Source organism: Gorilla gorilla, chromosome 4 (assembly GCF_029281585.2).
Source record: "Gorilla gorilla gorilla isolate KB3781 chromosome 4, NHGRI_mGorGor1-v2.1_pri, whole genome shotgun sequence".
Lineage (NCBI taxonomy): Eukaryota > Metazoa > Chordata > Mammalia > Primates > Hominidae > Gorilla > Gorilla gorilla.
In genome coordinates, this window is record NC_073228.2 from 31,703,549 (window position 1) to 31,719,383 (window position 15,835).

General features: G+C 37.9%; 1 protein-coding gene across 13 annotated transcripts in view; it reads left to right on the forward strand.

Annotated features, from left to right (window-relative positions):
• USP32 (ubiquitin specific peptidase 32) overlaps nucleotides 1-15,835 on the forward strand; it is a 243,622-nt gene that overhangs the window by 118,412 nt on the left and 109,375 nt on the right. For 10 of the 13 annotated variants that reach the window (XM_055386674.2, XM_055386678.2, XM_055386676.2 and 7 more), the window contains exons 3-5: nucleotides 1,247-1,352; nucleotides 8,165-8,283; nucleotides 14,259-14,418. The exons of the other annotated variants lie outside the window; for them this stretch is intronic. In XM_055386674.2, coding sequence (XP_055242649.1) covers nucleotides 1,247-1,352; nucleotides 8,165-8,283; nucleotides 14,259-14,418 — 385 coding nt within the window. The remainder of the gene's footprint in view (nucleotides 1-1,246; nucleotides 1,353-8,164; nucleotides 8,284-14,258; nucleotides 14,419-15,835) is intronic. 13 annotated transcript variants of the gene reach the window in all.

The following is a 15,835-nucleotide window of genomic DNA, read 5'->3' on the forward strand; positions in this document are numbered from 1 at the left end:
TAATCATGCATTTTTATTGACAAAAACTTTGCCTGGCAGATAGTAGGCACTCAACAAAGAACTGTTGAATGAATGAATTTATTGTGATTTCTGTTGTCCCTTTCCTATGCATAGTTTTTCTTCTTTATTTCTGATTACTATAATACTTATTTCTGAGAGTGTTAAAAAATATTTTTTGGAGTCTCTTTGAATTTCTGAACATTCAGTTAGAGAGTATCTTTTTTTCCAATCAAAGTAATGTGCGTAAGTTTTCCCAGGTTTGAAGGAAGTTGTGTAATTGCACAGAATTCTCATCACATTATTGTGGCTATTGGAGGACCTTTGTACTCTTGGACTTTGATAAGGACTCCCAAGAGAAAGAATAAATAATTCAGTTGTGTGAGTCTGTAATATGCAGATACTCCTCTACTTATCCTGGGATTACAGCCCGATAAACCCATTGTAAGTTGGGAATATTGTGAGTTGAAAAGGCATTTCATACACCTAACCTACCAAACATCAGAGCTTAGCCTAGACTGTTTTAAATGTGCTCAGGCCAGGCGCGGTGGCTCATGCCTATAATCCCAGCACTTTGGGAGGCCAAGGTGGGCAGATCATTTGAGGCCAGGAGTTCGAGACCAGCCTGGCCAACATGGTGAAATGCCATCTCTACTAAAAATACAAAGTTAGCCTGGCATGGTGGCACATGTAATCCCAAGTGGCCTGTAATCCCAGCTACTTGGGAGACTGAGGCAGGAGAATTGCTTGAACTGGGAGGTGGAGGTTGCAGTGAGCCAAGATGACGCCATTGCACTCCAGCCTGGGCGACAGGAGCAAAACTCCATCTCAAATAAATAAATAAATAAATATTTATATATATGTGCTCAGAACACTTACATTAGCCTTCAGTTGGGCAAAATCATCTAATGCAAATCAGATTTTATAATAAAGTGTTAAATATCTCATGTAATTTATGGAGTACTGTATGGTTTCTACTGAATGTGTATCACTTTCACACCATTGTAAAGTTGAAAAATCAAGCTGAGGACCATCTGTACGTATTTTACAGTAGACACAGTCTATTCTTGGCTGAGTGCAATAATAAGGTTCAAAAGAGGAAGAAGAGGGAGAAACTTAACATGATTTCACTAAAATTTACCAGGGCCTTTTCTGGAGGTGGAGATAAAATTTGTTAAAGATGATAGCTGCCTCAGATTCCTCAAAAACTGAAATGCCTCCTAAGGTTGGCTTTATCATCTTTTTCCAGGTGATTTACTGTTCTTTTGGTGGAACATCCAAAGGGCTGCACTTCAATAATTTAATAGTTGGACTTGTCCTCCTTACAAGAGGCAAAGATGAAGAGAAAGCAAAATGTAAGTACTTTTATTATCTCAAAAATAATACATCTATGTACAGAATAATTTATCTCAAAATTCTGATGACAGGTAGAGGATTTGAATTGACATTTTCCCAAAGAAGATATACAAGTGGTAAATAAACACCTAGAAAATGTGCAACATAATTAGTCATTAGAGAAATATAAATTAAAACTACAGTGAGATACTACTTCACACCTACTAGAGTGGCTAAAAGTAAAAAGCCTTATAATAACAAGTGTTGAGGAAGATGTGGAAAAATTGTAACCCACATCATACATTGCTGATGGGAGTATAAAGTAGTGCAGCAACTTTGGAAACCAGCCTGTTGGCTCCTCAAATTGTTAAACATTGTTACTGTGTGTCCCAGCAATTCCACTCCTAAGTTTGTACCCAAGAAAATTTAATACATATGTTTACCACACACACACAAAAAAACTTGTACAGAAATAGTCATAGCATCATTGTTCATAATAGAAAATGGAAACAACCCTAATGTCCACCAGCTGGTAAATGGATAAACAAAACATGATATATCCACATGCTGGAAAATTACTCTGGTATAAAAAGGAATAAAGTACTGATTCATGCTACAGTATGGATGAACTTGAAAACATTTTGCTTAGTGATAGATGTCAGTCCCAATAGGCCATATATTATGATTCCATTTATATGAAATTTCAAGATTAGGCAAATCTACAGTGGCAGAAAATGGTAGATTAGTGGTTGCTAGAGGTATCAGGTGAGAGGGAAATGGAGAACAACTGCTAATGGGTACAGGGTTTCCTTTTGGGTTGGCGAAAATGTTCTGGAATTACATAGGTGTGACAGTTGCACAACCTTATAAATATACTTTAAAAATCACTGAAATGTTTACTTTAAAAGGGTGAATTTTATGGGATGTGAATTATGTCTCAATATAACTTATTTTTTAAAATTCTGATGACATAGACATAGTAGTCTATTTGTTTCACAAACAAAACCAAAGTTTACTTACCTGATAACATTTTATATACGTTATTTGTAAAAGGTTTAATTTTTTTAATGTTTTACTTTTAACTTCAGAAATTAATTTTATTAGGTGAATTATCTAAGCAGAGAAAAGAGTGGCACCTTATTCATTACCTTGAAATCCTGCTGATCAGGGAAATGCTATAATGAGAGGACACCATTATCCCTGCTAAATGTGAAAGGGAAGATAATCTTAGTTGCTTAGTGTCCGTCTGTGTTTTGTGGGATATAGATTTATTTACTTTTAAAAAGTTCATTCATTTAATTATTTATAAGGTCTTCTGTCCCCTCATTCTTTTCTTTGAACTCCCCAAAGACAGATCTGCCTTACCAAAAGCATTCATAAGCACTGCATATTTTATTGAAGATTTCCCAGGGGAAGTATGGAAGCTGTTTATATTACACAGAATGTAACATTTTGTTCCCAAAATTCCTTTGCTTTTATTCTTGACCACCATATGCTGGGTCTTTCTCTCTTCCTTCTTCCTTTTCTAATCTGCCTACTATGGTCTGAATGTTTGTGTCTCCCTCAAAATTCATATATTGAAATCCTAACCACCAAGGTGATGGTATTAGGGGATGGGGCCTTTGGGAGGTGATTAGGTCGTGAGGGTTAATCATAAGTATCTTATGAGTGGGATTAAGTGCCCTAATAAAAGAGGCCCCAGAGAGACCCTTTATATTTTCCCCTGTGTGAGGATACAACGAGAAGGTGGCTGTCTATGAACTAGGAAGTGGTCCTTCACCAGACACCAAATTGATGGTGTACTTCCCAGCCTCTAGAACTGTGAGAAATAAATTTGTTATTTATAAGCACCCAGTGTATGGTATTTTGTTACAGCAGCCTCAACAGACTAAGATACTGCCCTGAGACTGCTTCTAAATTTCTCAGAATCCCCTCCTATTCTTGAATCTAGACCATTATTTTTAATTCTTGCTATGGTTTGAACACGTTACCCAAAGTTCATGTGTGGAAACTTAATCCCCAGTGCAACAGTGTTGAGAGGTGGGACATTTAAGAGATGATTAGATCATGAGGGGTCCACACCCATGAATGAATGAATGCTGTTATCTCAGGAGTGAGCTTCTTATCACAGGAGTGGCATCCTTATAAAGGAAGAATTCAGCCTCCTTCTCTCTCCCTCTTGCATGTGTTCTCTTGCTCTTCTGCTTTCCGCTATGGGATGATGGAAGAGCAAGAAGGTCCTTTTGCCGGATGCAGGTGCCTTGACCTTGGACTTCTTAGCCTCCCGAATTGTAAGAAATAAATCTCTGTTCATTATAATAAGTTGCTAGATCTGTGGTATTTTATTATAGCAGCACAAAATGGACAAAGAGATCATTTTTAAGAAAAGTTTTATTGAGGTATAATTGTCATACAATAATATGCACATATATAAAGTATATATTTTGATACGTGGTTTTGTTTTTGTTTTTGGAGGGGATAGGGGACAGAGGAGATAGCCTTACTCTGTAGCCTAGGCTAGAGTATAGTGGCACAGTGGCAGAGTGGCACATAGCTCACTGCAGCCCTTAACTCCTGGGCTCAAGTGATCCACCTACCTCAGCCTCCCAAGTAGCTAGGACTATAGGTGCATGCCACCATGCCTAGCTAATTTATTTTCTTTATTTTATTTTTGTGGAGATAGGGTCTTTCTAGGTTGCCCAGGCTGGACTCACACTCCTGGCCTCAACTGATCCTTCTGCCTCTGTCTTCCAAAGTGCTAGGATTACAAACATGAGCCAGCATACTTAGTTACACATTTGTATATGTTTTGACACGTGTATATGCCCAGTAAACCATTACCATAATCAAGATAATGAATGTATCCATAAACCCAGTTTTATGTATTGGAATATAATTGTGATCTTGATTTTTGCAAATTAGCATTTCTTCACCAGCAGAAATATAAATTGGCCCCAGGCAGCAATAATTAAAAATACAGGACAGGTATGGTAGTGCATGCCTGTAATCCTAGTTATTTGGGAGGCTGAGGCAGGGGGATCTTTTTAAGGCTAGGAGCTTAAGGTAACAGTACAGCAATAAAAATAATACAAATAAGAAACAATACACTATAACAACTATTTACATAGTATTCACATTGTTTTAGGTATTAGAAATAACCTAATGATGATTTAAAATATATGGGAGGATGTGGATAGGTTATATGTGTCAACTGAAAAAAATTATATCTATAAATTTGGAAAAGAAACTATTTCTTATAAAGGGTTATAGCCTGCAAGGTGGCCATTTTGACAGGCTGAGAAACATAGCCTCCAGCAGATACCCCAAACAGGTACTGTGCAAGGGAGAATAGAACAGAGATTTATTCTGAAGAGGTTGGCCAGTTGTACATATTCAACAGCTTATCGGAGGGGCCATGAATATTCATGAAGTGGTTCCTGACACATGCGTACTGTTATATGTGTCCCATGTTTACTTTGGAGTGGAAACTTAATATTTAAATGCATTACAGTTAGGCCCGATGTTTACTTTGGGGTGGAGACTTAATATTTAAATGCATTACAGTTAGGCCCTATAAGTCAAAAGGTGAAACAAGGACAGCAAGGCAGTCAAGTGAGCAGCCTCTGTAAACCAGCCAGAACCAGTCCATGGTCAGTGGTCTTCTTATCAGGAGACCACTAACTTGTTGATAGCTACTGAAATAGCTCTCTTGTCCAGTCAAAGCTGTAGTTATGGCTTGTGGAACAGGAGTCAGTAGGTTAGCAGTTGGTGGTGAATGAGCTGCAACTGTTTCAATATTGCTTATCTCAAGGCCAGTGCTTATTCAATAACTGCTAGAGAAAAAGAAAAATGGCCAGGTACGGTGGCTCATGCCATGATATTTTGAGGTGGGTTGTGATGGCTCACACCTGTAATCCCAGCACTTTGGGAGGCTGAGGCATGTGGATCACCTGAGGTCAGGAGTTTGAGACCAGCCTGACTAATATGGTGAAACCCCGTCTCTACTAAAAATACAAAAATTAGCTGGGCGTGTGACTGTAATCCCAGCTACTAGGGAGGCTGAGACAGGAGAATTGCTTGAATCCAGGAGGTGGAGGTTGCAGTGAGCCGAGATTGCACCACTGCACTCCAACCTGGGCGACAGGGCAAGACTCTGTCTCAAAAAGAAAAAAAAAAAAAAGAAAAGGAAAAACACTGTAGCAGTTAGAACATAGTTTATTGATTGATTGATTGATTGAGACAGGGTTTCATTCTGTCTCCCAGTCTGCAGTACAGTGGCAAGATAGCTCACTGCAGCCTTGAACTCCTGGGCTCAAGTGATCCTCCTGTTTCAGCCTTCTGAGTAGCTGGGACTAGAGGCACGTACCACAATGCCCAGCTAATTTTTAAATTTTTTGTAGAGATAGGGGTCTCGCTATGTTGCCCAGGCTGGTCTCGAACTCCTGGCCTCAAATGATTCTCTCGTCTTGGCATCCCAAGGTGCTGGGATTACCAATATGAGCCACCATACCTGGCAGTTTATTCTTTAAGTGTAGGGGTACATGACTTAATGCCTTGCCTGGCATAGCTTAGGTTTTGTTTACAATTTGGGATCTTTCTGCCACAAAGAGTCTGTCAGTCTTCTGATCTTTATTTTTAATGCTGGTTAGTTGTTGCATCTCTAAACTGCAAAAGGGATTGGATATAATGAGATGTGTCTGACTGCCCATCCCCTCATGACCAGTATCTGTTTTTAAGGATTTTCTGGGGTCCCCTTGGCCAAGAGAGGGATTCTGTTCAGTTGGTTGGGGTGCTTAGGATTTTCTTTTTTAGTTTTCATGTACAAAATACCATGCCATTTTATATGAGGCTTGAGCACCTGCAGATTTTGGTGTCCTTGGGGGTTCTGTAACTAATCCCCTACAGATACTGACGTACAACTGGTAACAATTTTTTAAGTCACAAACATATATTTTTAAAGTTTCTTCATTTTTTTAAATGTGATTGTATTAGTTTTCTAGGGCTGCCATAACAAAGCACCACAAACTGGGTAGCTTAGAACAACAGATATTTACCGTCTCATAGTTCTGAAGGCTAGAAGTCCAAAATCAAAGTGTCAGCAGGGCCATGCTTTCTCTGAAACCTATAGGGGAAAATTCTTTCTTCTCTCTTGCTTCTAGGATGACTGACAATCCTTGGGGTTCCTTGGCCTGCAGCTATATCGTTCTAATCCCTGCCTTTCTTACACATGGCTTTATTTTTCTGTTTGTGCTTTTCTTCTTATAAGGGCACCAGTCATATTATATTGGGTCCCACCCTAATGACCTCATCTTAACTTGATTATATCTACAAAGACTCTGTTTCCAGATAATCTCACATACACAGGGACTTCAAGGTTAGGACTTCAGTATATCTTTAGGGGGATAAAGTTCAGCCTATAACAACAATATTTCAAACTTATATCTAATACGTACCTCCACCTAGCTTAACTATTTCGTAACATTGTATCATATGTCCCTGATTTGATTTTTTAAAAATATTAAAACTAAGGTGAGGTTTTCTTTGTATCCCTTCATGATCCCATTCTGTTCTTCCCTCTACAGAGGTTACCGCTTTCATGAATTTGGTGATTTTTTTCTCATGCTGGTTTTTATACAACATGTTTATGTGTCCTTAAACATTGTCAACTACTTTGCAGGTTTAAAGTTTTAAATAAATGGTACACATTAGTTCCCCCCTTATCTGCACAGATCTGTTCCAAGACCCTCCCAGTGGATGTCTGAAACCATAGATAGTCCCAAACCCTATATATACCATTTCTTCCTATACATATGTATCTATGATAAAGACTAATTTAAAAATTAGGCACAGTAAGATATTAACAATAATAAAATAGTAATATTATAACAATATACTATAATAAAAGTTTTATGTGAATCTGGTCACTCTCTCTGTTAAAATATCTTCCTGTACTCACCCTTCTTGTGATCTGTAAGTCTGATAACCAAAATGGCCACTAAGTGACTAACAGGCGAGTAGCATGTGGATACACTGGACAACAGGATCATTCAGGTCCCAGGTGGGATAAAGAGGGAGGCAAGAGATTTTATCACGTTACTCAGAACAGTGTGCAATTTAAAGTTTATGAATGGTTCATTTCTGGAAATTTCCATTTAATATTTTTGGAGCTCTGTTAACCACAGGTGACTGAAACCTTGGAAAGCAAAACCATGGATAAGGGGGTACTACTGTACTATACAGATGATTTTGGCATTTGCTTTTCCTCTGAATATTATATCTTTTGATATTTATCCATCTTGAAACACATATTTTAACTTCTATGTAGTATTTCATTGTGTGTATCTCATTTTACCTGTTCTCTTGTTGACAGACATTTATCTTTTTTTTTTTTTTCGAAGTTTTGCTCTTACAAACAGTATTTCAGTGAACATCTTGTATTTTGTACGCAGGTATCAGAGTTTTTCAAAGATGGAAGTGGAGTTTCTGGAATGTCTCTTGACCTTTACTAGATTTTGCCAAATTACTCATGAAAGTGGTTGCAATAATTTATGCTCCTATTAACAGTGTATAAGAGGTCCTGTTTCTCCTAGTCTTTGCTAACACTTTGTATTGTAATACATAAAGATTTTTGCAAATTTGGCATGTTTGAAAAGATACTGCACTGCTGTTTTAAATTTTTGTTGCTGGATTATTTTAAGGAATAAACTATATTTATAAAGTGCTTGGCCCTAGTAATCACTCAGTTATTGTAGCTTTGTCTTTTCTCCCTGCTTCCACCAACGTATATTTGGTCTTTGTTAAGATTAATTTATTCTATCTTTCTTTTTCTTAGACATTTTTAGTCTTTTTTCAAGTGAATCTGGGAACTATGTTATACGGGAAGAAATGGAAAGAATGCTCCATGTGGTGGATGGTAAAGTCCCAGATACACTCAGGAAGTGTTTCTCAGAGGTATAGTTAAAGATTTACATTTTATCCCTTTTCATTGACAAAGTATTAACTCTTAGTTGTGTAATAAGTTTTAAGTATGACAAACAGATGTTTATGTGCAGATTACTCTTGGCATTTTTATATTTATTGATGTTTCCATTTATGTGCTGTTGCATGACTCTCATTACTGTTACATTTGTAAATCTGAAAATTTTCAATTCTACTGTAAAGGCAACTATTCATACTTAGAGTATAATGAAACACAATTCTATATACTCACACTAACACAGTAATACACACACACACACACACATACACACACACACACTTCTGCAGGAACCTGAAACAGTGCTCATGTTGTAGTGTCTTTGCTTTTCATCACGGATATCATTCATTCATTAGCCTTGAGCCATCTGTGACCTGTTTTATCAAAGCCTATTTTGTCATTTATTTCACCTAGTTGATTTGCATAGTGAAATATTTCTGTTAAAAAATTGTCATCTTTGGGCCAGGCAAGGTGGCTCACACCTGTAATCCAAGTACTCTGGGTGACCCAGGTGAGAAGATCTCTTGAGCCCAGGAGTTCAAGACCAGCCTGGACAATGTAGCAAGACCCCGACTCTACCAGAGGGTGGGGAAAGTCATTTTTTCTGTTTTCAAAAATAATATATTTTCATTGTGTCTTTATAGAAAAATTAAACAATAGAAAATTCAGCAATAGAAAAAGTATATCTTTAACAGAGAGAATTATTTTATTTTTCTTTTCAGAGGTCTGCTAGTATGTGACAAGTCCTTAGTGATTGTAGAGTAAAAAATCCCTTTAGAAGTTCTGATTCTTTCATGCAGCACTCAGTGCTGCCCATTTTCTTTCGGGTGGCTTTTTGACACAATTCCATTTCACCAGTATGACAGTCCTCCATTGTTCTTCATTTTATTTGGGGAGTTAGCTCTGCCTTCCTGACTGTATAGACATTGATTGTCCATATTTCAGCCATTTGCATGTATCTGGTTCTGATATATCTTTGGACTGCCTATCATTAGTTTCTTACCACTCTGGTTTTGAATATCTCCTGTGTTGATAGCACCTGGTGATATCTCTTTCTTGCTTTTGAGCCTAGCATGCAGTTTTTGGCGGTGGTTATGGTGCTAACGTTTTATCCAGCATTTCCAAGCGTCAGGTGCAAAAGGATGTGCTTCCTGTGTTTTTGGTTTTGACATATTGACTGGAAGTTGCTATGATAGTAATTTACTACTTCAGGACGAACTGAGCTATGATTTGTTTGTTTTTTTCCCCCATAATAAATTTGCTTGTAAGAAAAAAAGATAATCTAGCAAACCTGACTGATTGGATTTTTGACATAGATGTCCAAAACATTAATACTCTTTTCTTTTCAGGAAGTATGATTTTTTTCATTTTAATAAGGTTTATGCAGACATTCTCATTTTTGTAGATGGAAACTAAGGGTGGTTGGCTACCCAGTACTCTAAAAATTTAAACACAACAGCAGGCACAAGTATTAGCTGATAATTAGTGGTATAAGGGAAAATAAAGTAGAATAAAGGAAGAAGGTGGTAATAGAGAAAATCTGAATCTTGTTATTTTATATAGAATGCTTAGGTCTATCAGATAAGTAAGATTTGAGTAAATAATTTATAGCAAGTGAGAAAGAAAACCATGAAGATATCTGGAGGACCACTTTTCATCAAGAGAATATAGCAAAGGCCTTGAGGTGGGGGTGTACTTGTATGTCCAAGGAACAATAAAAAGGCCAATTTAGTTGGAATGGTGTGAACAGGGGAGTGGTAGGAAATGATTATATATTGTCCTATAGGACAGCGTGAGTCCTTTGACTTTTACCCTGAGTGAGATAGAAACCACTGGAAGGTTTTGAGTAGAGGAGTGAAAAAATATGAGGCTTTTTTTTTTTTTTTTTTTACACACATGATCACTTTGGATCTAATTTGGGAAGTAGGCTGAACTGAGTCCAATTGAGGTATCTGAATAATCCAGGCGTGAGGGTCATGATTACCAATGGTCAGTGATTTAATCAGTCATTTAGAACATGGTGTAGCAGTGAGGTAGTGAGAAGTTTTCAGATTCTGCATTTATTTCAAAGGTAGAGTTGGCCTAGAATTTTTTCTCATATTGATTATGGACTATGTGACAGAAGGAGTAGAGGGAAGATGATTAGTATTTAGCCTGATTCAGTAAATGAGTGGAATTACCACTAACTGAGATGGCTAAGAGTAATGGAGAAGCAGGTTAGGGGGTTGGATATCAAGAAAGTTGTAATTACACTTCAGAATCCTATTAGACACTCAAGTGGAGTTGTCAAATGTGATTTTTGATATATAAATCTGTTGTTGAGGAGTAAAGGATTTGTTGTTGGCTTACAGGTGAGGATGAGATCATCTAGGAGTAAGTTTAGATAGAAAACAGGTTAGAAGAATGAGTCCTGTCATCCAGTGTTTAGAGTTTGGAGAGATGAAGAGGACTCAAAACAGACCACTAAGAAATAGCCTGCAAGAAAAGAGGATTAATAAAAGAGAATAGTGTCCTGGAAGCCAACTGAGGACAATGTTTCAAGAAGGAAGGAGAACTCAACTATGTCAAATACCCTGGAAGGTCTAGTGAGTTGACCTTTGATCACTGAGAAGTGATCATTAAATTTGGTGATCTGCAGGTAGGTCATTGGTGTAGGTCCTGTGGAATTAAAAAATTGCTGGTGTAGGATACTAGATGAAATGTACTCATAAGAGGAAATGGTGATAGGAAAAGTGGAATGCTTAAATTTTCAATTATGGGAAGAGGAAGTTACTATAATAAAGACATCATAAGACTGTGGTAGTTAATGCCTGAGTTGGTGGTGTTTTTAATAAGATCTTTAGAGGAGAAAAGATCAAAGAAATGTGAAGCTCATGTATATGGCTATTTGAACTATTAGATACCTCTAGTTGGTATAAAACCAACATTGTAAATGGGCTATTGGTATTTGATTCAACTATTTGATTTATTTGCCTGCTGTAATATCTGAGTAGTGTGTCTGATGATTGCATGTAGAACATTGCTATCCAAGTATTTATATTAGAATAGGTTAATTCAGACTTTCAATAACAATGCTTTGTGTTGTTTTTGTGTTTATACACACACATGCACACACATACACACACACACAGAGAAGCACTTTAGCTAAAATATAAGGACCTAGTGCTTAGATTTAAGTGATATGGGTCTCAGCTTTTTCTATCTTGTGCTTTATTATTAGCCTTGACAGATGAAGTTATAAAGGAATCTACCTAGGTGTTGTATGAAGTTTTTTTCTCACTGACTTATTTTAGGTTGTTGACTCTTAAAATGGAAATTTATATTTTATGCTATTCTTCTCTTTTTAGAAGAGATCCATGACTCAAAAACATAAAAAATCAGATTTGACCGTATAATTTTTGGTCTACCAGTTATGTGGAATGATTCCCAATGGGCAAGTGAATTTCAGAGATTACTTTGTATTTCACTTAGACAGGCAGTGTGCTAACTTTGGAGCCTGGACTACCTGAGTTCAGTCCTCTTTCTTCCACTGTATAACAGTAGGCATATTCCTTAACCTTTTGGTGTCTTGGTTTTCTCATGATAAAATGGGGATAATAATAGTGTCTTCTGTAGAGAGTGTTTTGAAGATTAAATTAGTATTTGAAATATTTAGAGCAGTTCTTAGGACATTGTAAACATTTGGTATTAGCTCTGTATGAAGGTGGTAGAAGGGTCTACCTGGAGATAGCATCAGATCCCACAGGTTGAGGGATTAGTTCCACAAAACTGTCCCCTAGACATCTTCGCTAGCGATCATGATTGATTAAATCATTGACCATTGGTAATCAGCTCAACTTTAAGCCCTCTCCCCTCCCTCCCTAGAGGTTAATCATTGTGTTTTGTTTTGTTTTGTTTTGTTTTTTCCAGTGGCCAGCCCCCATCCTGAGGCTATCTAGCAGCCCCCCACCCAGCTGTGGGGTCCATTCATTAGCATGCAGAGTCATTTATCACTTTGGAGATTACAAGAATTTTAGGAGTTGCATGCCAGAAAAAGAGATGAAGACCAAATATATATTTAACAATATCGCAACCACTAAGAAATTACAATTAAAGGATGCTATTGATTTTAAGACTTATCCCAATGTCAGAGATGTTAATGTGTGTAAAAATGTGCATCAGCTTGTAGAATTTATACTAAGCTTCTTTCTAGACTAAACATGGGATACAGAAAGAATATGGGTAGGAACTCTCATCTCTAAACATGTTGGCAGTGTACTCATATGTCCCTGCAACATGTCTGAATGTCATTGTCAATGTCAAAATAAAAATGTATAGAGCATACATGAAGACTGGGTGATCTTCAGTATGTCCAAAGAACAAAGAGAAGGTTGGGAGTTTTCTAAAAATGGGAGTGTTACATATGGTCCTGAGAGAAAGTTCATTGGTATTAGTAAAGCTTTAGGGAGCTGGCAAACTTCAGTTGGTGAGCGATGGTGGTGGGCAAAATTAGTTGCAGCAAGTCATCTCAGCAGCTGGACTTACAGAGAATTACATTTCGAGAGCAATGTATCGTGAATGCTTTCTACCCCGGGCCTGTTGACTCTGATTTAGTTATGACAAGAATGACCCAATTTGTATGATCCACTTCCACACCATATTCTTCCATTCAGAAAAACAAGACTGTCAATGTCTTGATTGCTTGGATTGCAGTCACGTTAAATGTTCTGAAAGTACCGGGCTAAAAGTATCGCCTCACTTAATGGGATGCTACTAAACAATGTAGATATGTTTCTACCATATTTCTTTTAGGTAACTAATTATTCGTATTCTTTAGCATGTCTATTAGGATTAGAGCTGCTCCAATCTTGACTGTCATTATTCAATATATTTCTTTCTTTTTTTTCCTGATCAAATAGTTCAGGTTGTAGCTTCATTGTATTTCCTTGTGAATTGCTTCTCCCTTTTTCTGCTTAGAAATACCTGGCTCCCACTAAACCTAGGATCTCTTGTCTTCCAAGCAAAGGGATTGGCGTGAACAACCATGTGATGCTCTTTTTCAGCCTGGATACTTTTCTCCAGAGATTTATCAAGAAAAATACCTGGAAAGAAAGCAAAGAAACAGAAATCAACTTGCTTCTTTTTGTTCTCTGTGTACATACATGTTTTCAGTGATGCCTTCTGGGATCCTGATTGTCTACTCTAGGAGGACACCTGGATAGTTGTTTTTAATTCACAAATGAAATTTAAAGAGTATTTTAATTCCATACAGATTTAATTAAAATATAGTAACTCAGGCAGATTGAAGAGTGCTAAAGAAGAGGGATAAGGCAAGTGAAAAATTGGATTTATTAAATGTTTAAAGAAATGCAGATGGCCGGGCACAGTGGCTCACACCTGTAATCCCAGCACTTTGGGAGGCCAAGGCGGGTGGATCACAAGGTCAGGAGATCAAGACCATCGTGGCTAACACGGTGAAACCTCATCTTTACTAAAAAAATACAAAAAATTAGCCGGGCGTGGTGGTGGGTGCCTGTAGTCCCAGCTACTCGGGAGGCAGAGCTTGCAGTGAGCCGAGATCGCGCCACTGCACTCCAGCCTGGGCGACGAAGTGAGACTCCGTCTCAAACAAACAAACAAAAACAAAAAACAAAATGCAGTTTACTGGTTTTGGGATATACTTAGCAAACAAAATCTGGCTTATTGGCAGTGTACTGCTTTACTGAATTGATGAAATAATTTGTAGTTAACATACAGATTTTATGCAAGTAGAAGTTATGAAGCACAAGTATTTTTGAAAACAGTTTGATTTCCAAATATATATATACACCCTGCGGTGTTATTAGATAATCCTTCCTTTGTAGATAGCAGAAAGGTAATTGCCAACTAATTGCAAATTTCAGGTTGTGCAGGTTCCAAGTAAGATACCTTAAAATTTGACTAAACTTATGTTTTCTTGTTTTAATTTTAGGGTGAAAAGGTAAACTATGAAAAGTTTAGAAATTGGCTTTTTCTAAACAAAGATGCTTTTACTTTCTCTCGATGGCTTCTATCTGGAGGTGTGTATGTTACCCTCACTGACGATAGTGATACTCCTACTTTCTACCAAACTCTGGCTGGAGTCACACATTGTAAGTAATGACATTTCATTGTTTTCTGTTTGCCTTTTTTTATATATATAATTGGCTGGTAATATGAGAATATGCTTATAAAGGAGAAATTTATTTAAATTCTGTCCCAGGCTGGAGTGCAGTGGCACCATCGTGGCTTACGGCAGTCTCAACCTCCTGGGCTCAAGCAGTCCTCTCACCTCATCCTCCCAAGCAGCTGGGACTACAGGCACTCGCCACCATGCCTGGCTAATTTTTTTATCTTTTGTAGAGACTGCAGGGGTCTATATTGCCTATGCTGGTCTTGAACTCTTGGGCTCAAGTAATCCTCCCACCTCAGTTTCCCAAAGTCCTGAGTCGTGAGTCACGATTACAGTTGTGAGTCACTGTGCCCAGCCAAGACTTTTTTTTTTTTTTTTTTTTTTTGAGACAAAGTCTCCCTCTGTTGCCCAGCCTCAAGTACAGTGGCGTGATCTCGGCTCACTGCAATCTCCACCTTCTCCTGCCTCAGCCTCCCGAGTAGCTGGGACTATAGGCGCCCACAACCATGCCTGGCTAATTTTTTTGTATTTTTAGTAGAGTCGGGGTTTCACCATGTTAGCCAGGATGGTCTCGATTTCCTGACCTCGTGATCCACACGCCTCGGCCTCCCGAAGTGCTGGGATTATAGGCGTGAGCCACCACGCCCGGCCTGAGAAATTTTTTTTTTGTCAGTATTTTGTTTTTTTCAAAATGTAATAAAAAGAAATGCTGGGCATGGAAAATATAGGCCTCTGTGAATTGTCCTTAATGAAGCTATATTAGTTTCCTAGGGTTGCTGTAACAAATTACCACAATTCATAAACTGAAATGAGACATTTACTCAGTTTTAGCAGCTGAAATCAAGATGTTTATAGGGCTGTGCTCCCTCTGAAGTCCTGTTATAGAACCGCAATTGGGTCTGCTTACCTGGCTCAGTAAAAATCACATATCTACACCAGAGTTTCTGTAGCAGTAGAAAGGAAGACATTTATAGGGCATTAAGCAAAGAGGACCAGGTAAGTGCTCAAAGCCCAACTTCCCCAAGGCTCATGGGTAAGGGTTTTTAAAGGCAAGGGTAACTTTCAGGAATATAGAAGCTACAGGCAAAAATCGTAAATCAATACATGGAGGATACCCATTGGTTTTGGCCTAAAAGGGCCAGATATCTTGAAAGGGGAGCTTACAGGTAGGTCATAGATAGGTAGACAGATTTAAAAATTTTCTGATTTGCAATTGGTTAAGGAAGAGAACCATCTTTTTAAAATTTGAGGTCAGCAGAAAAGAACGTTAACTGGCTCACGGGTGTGACTCCCTCCAGGCCCTTCAGGAAGAAATTAATTAATTAATTAATTTGAGACGAAGTATTGCTCTGTCGCCCAGGCTGGAGTGCAGTGGAGCGATCTCGGCTCACTGCAAC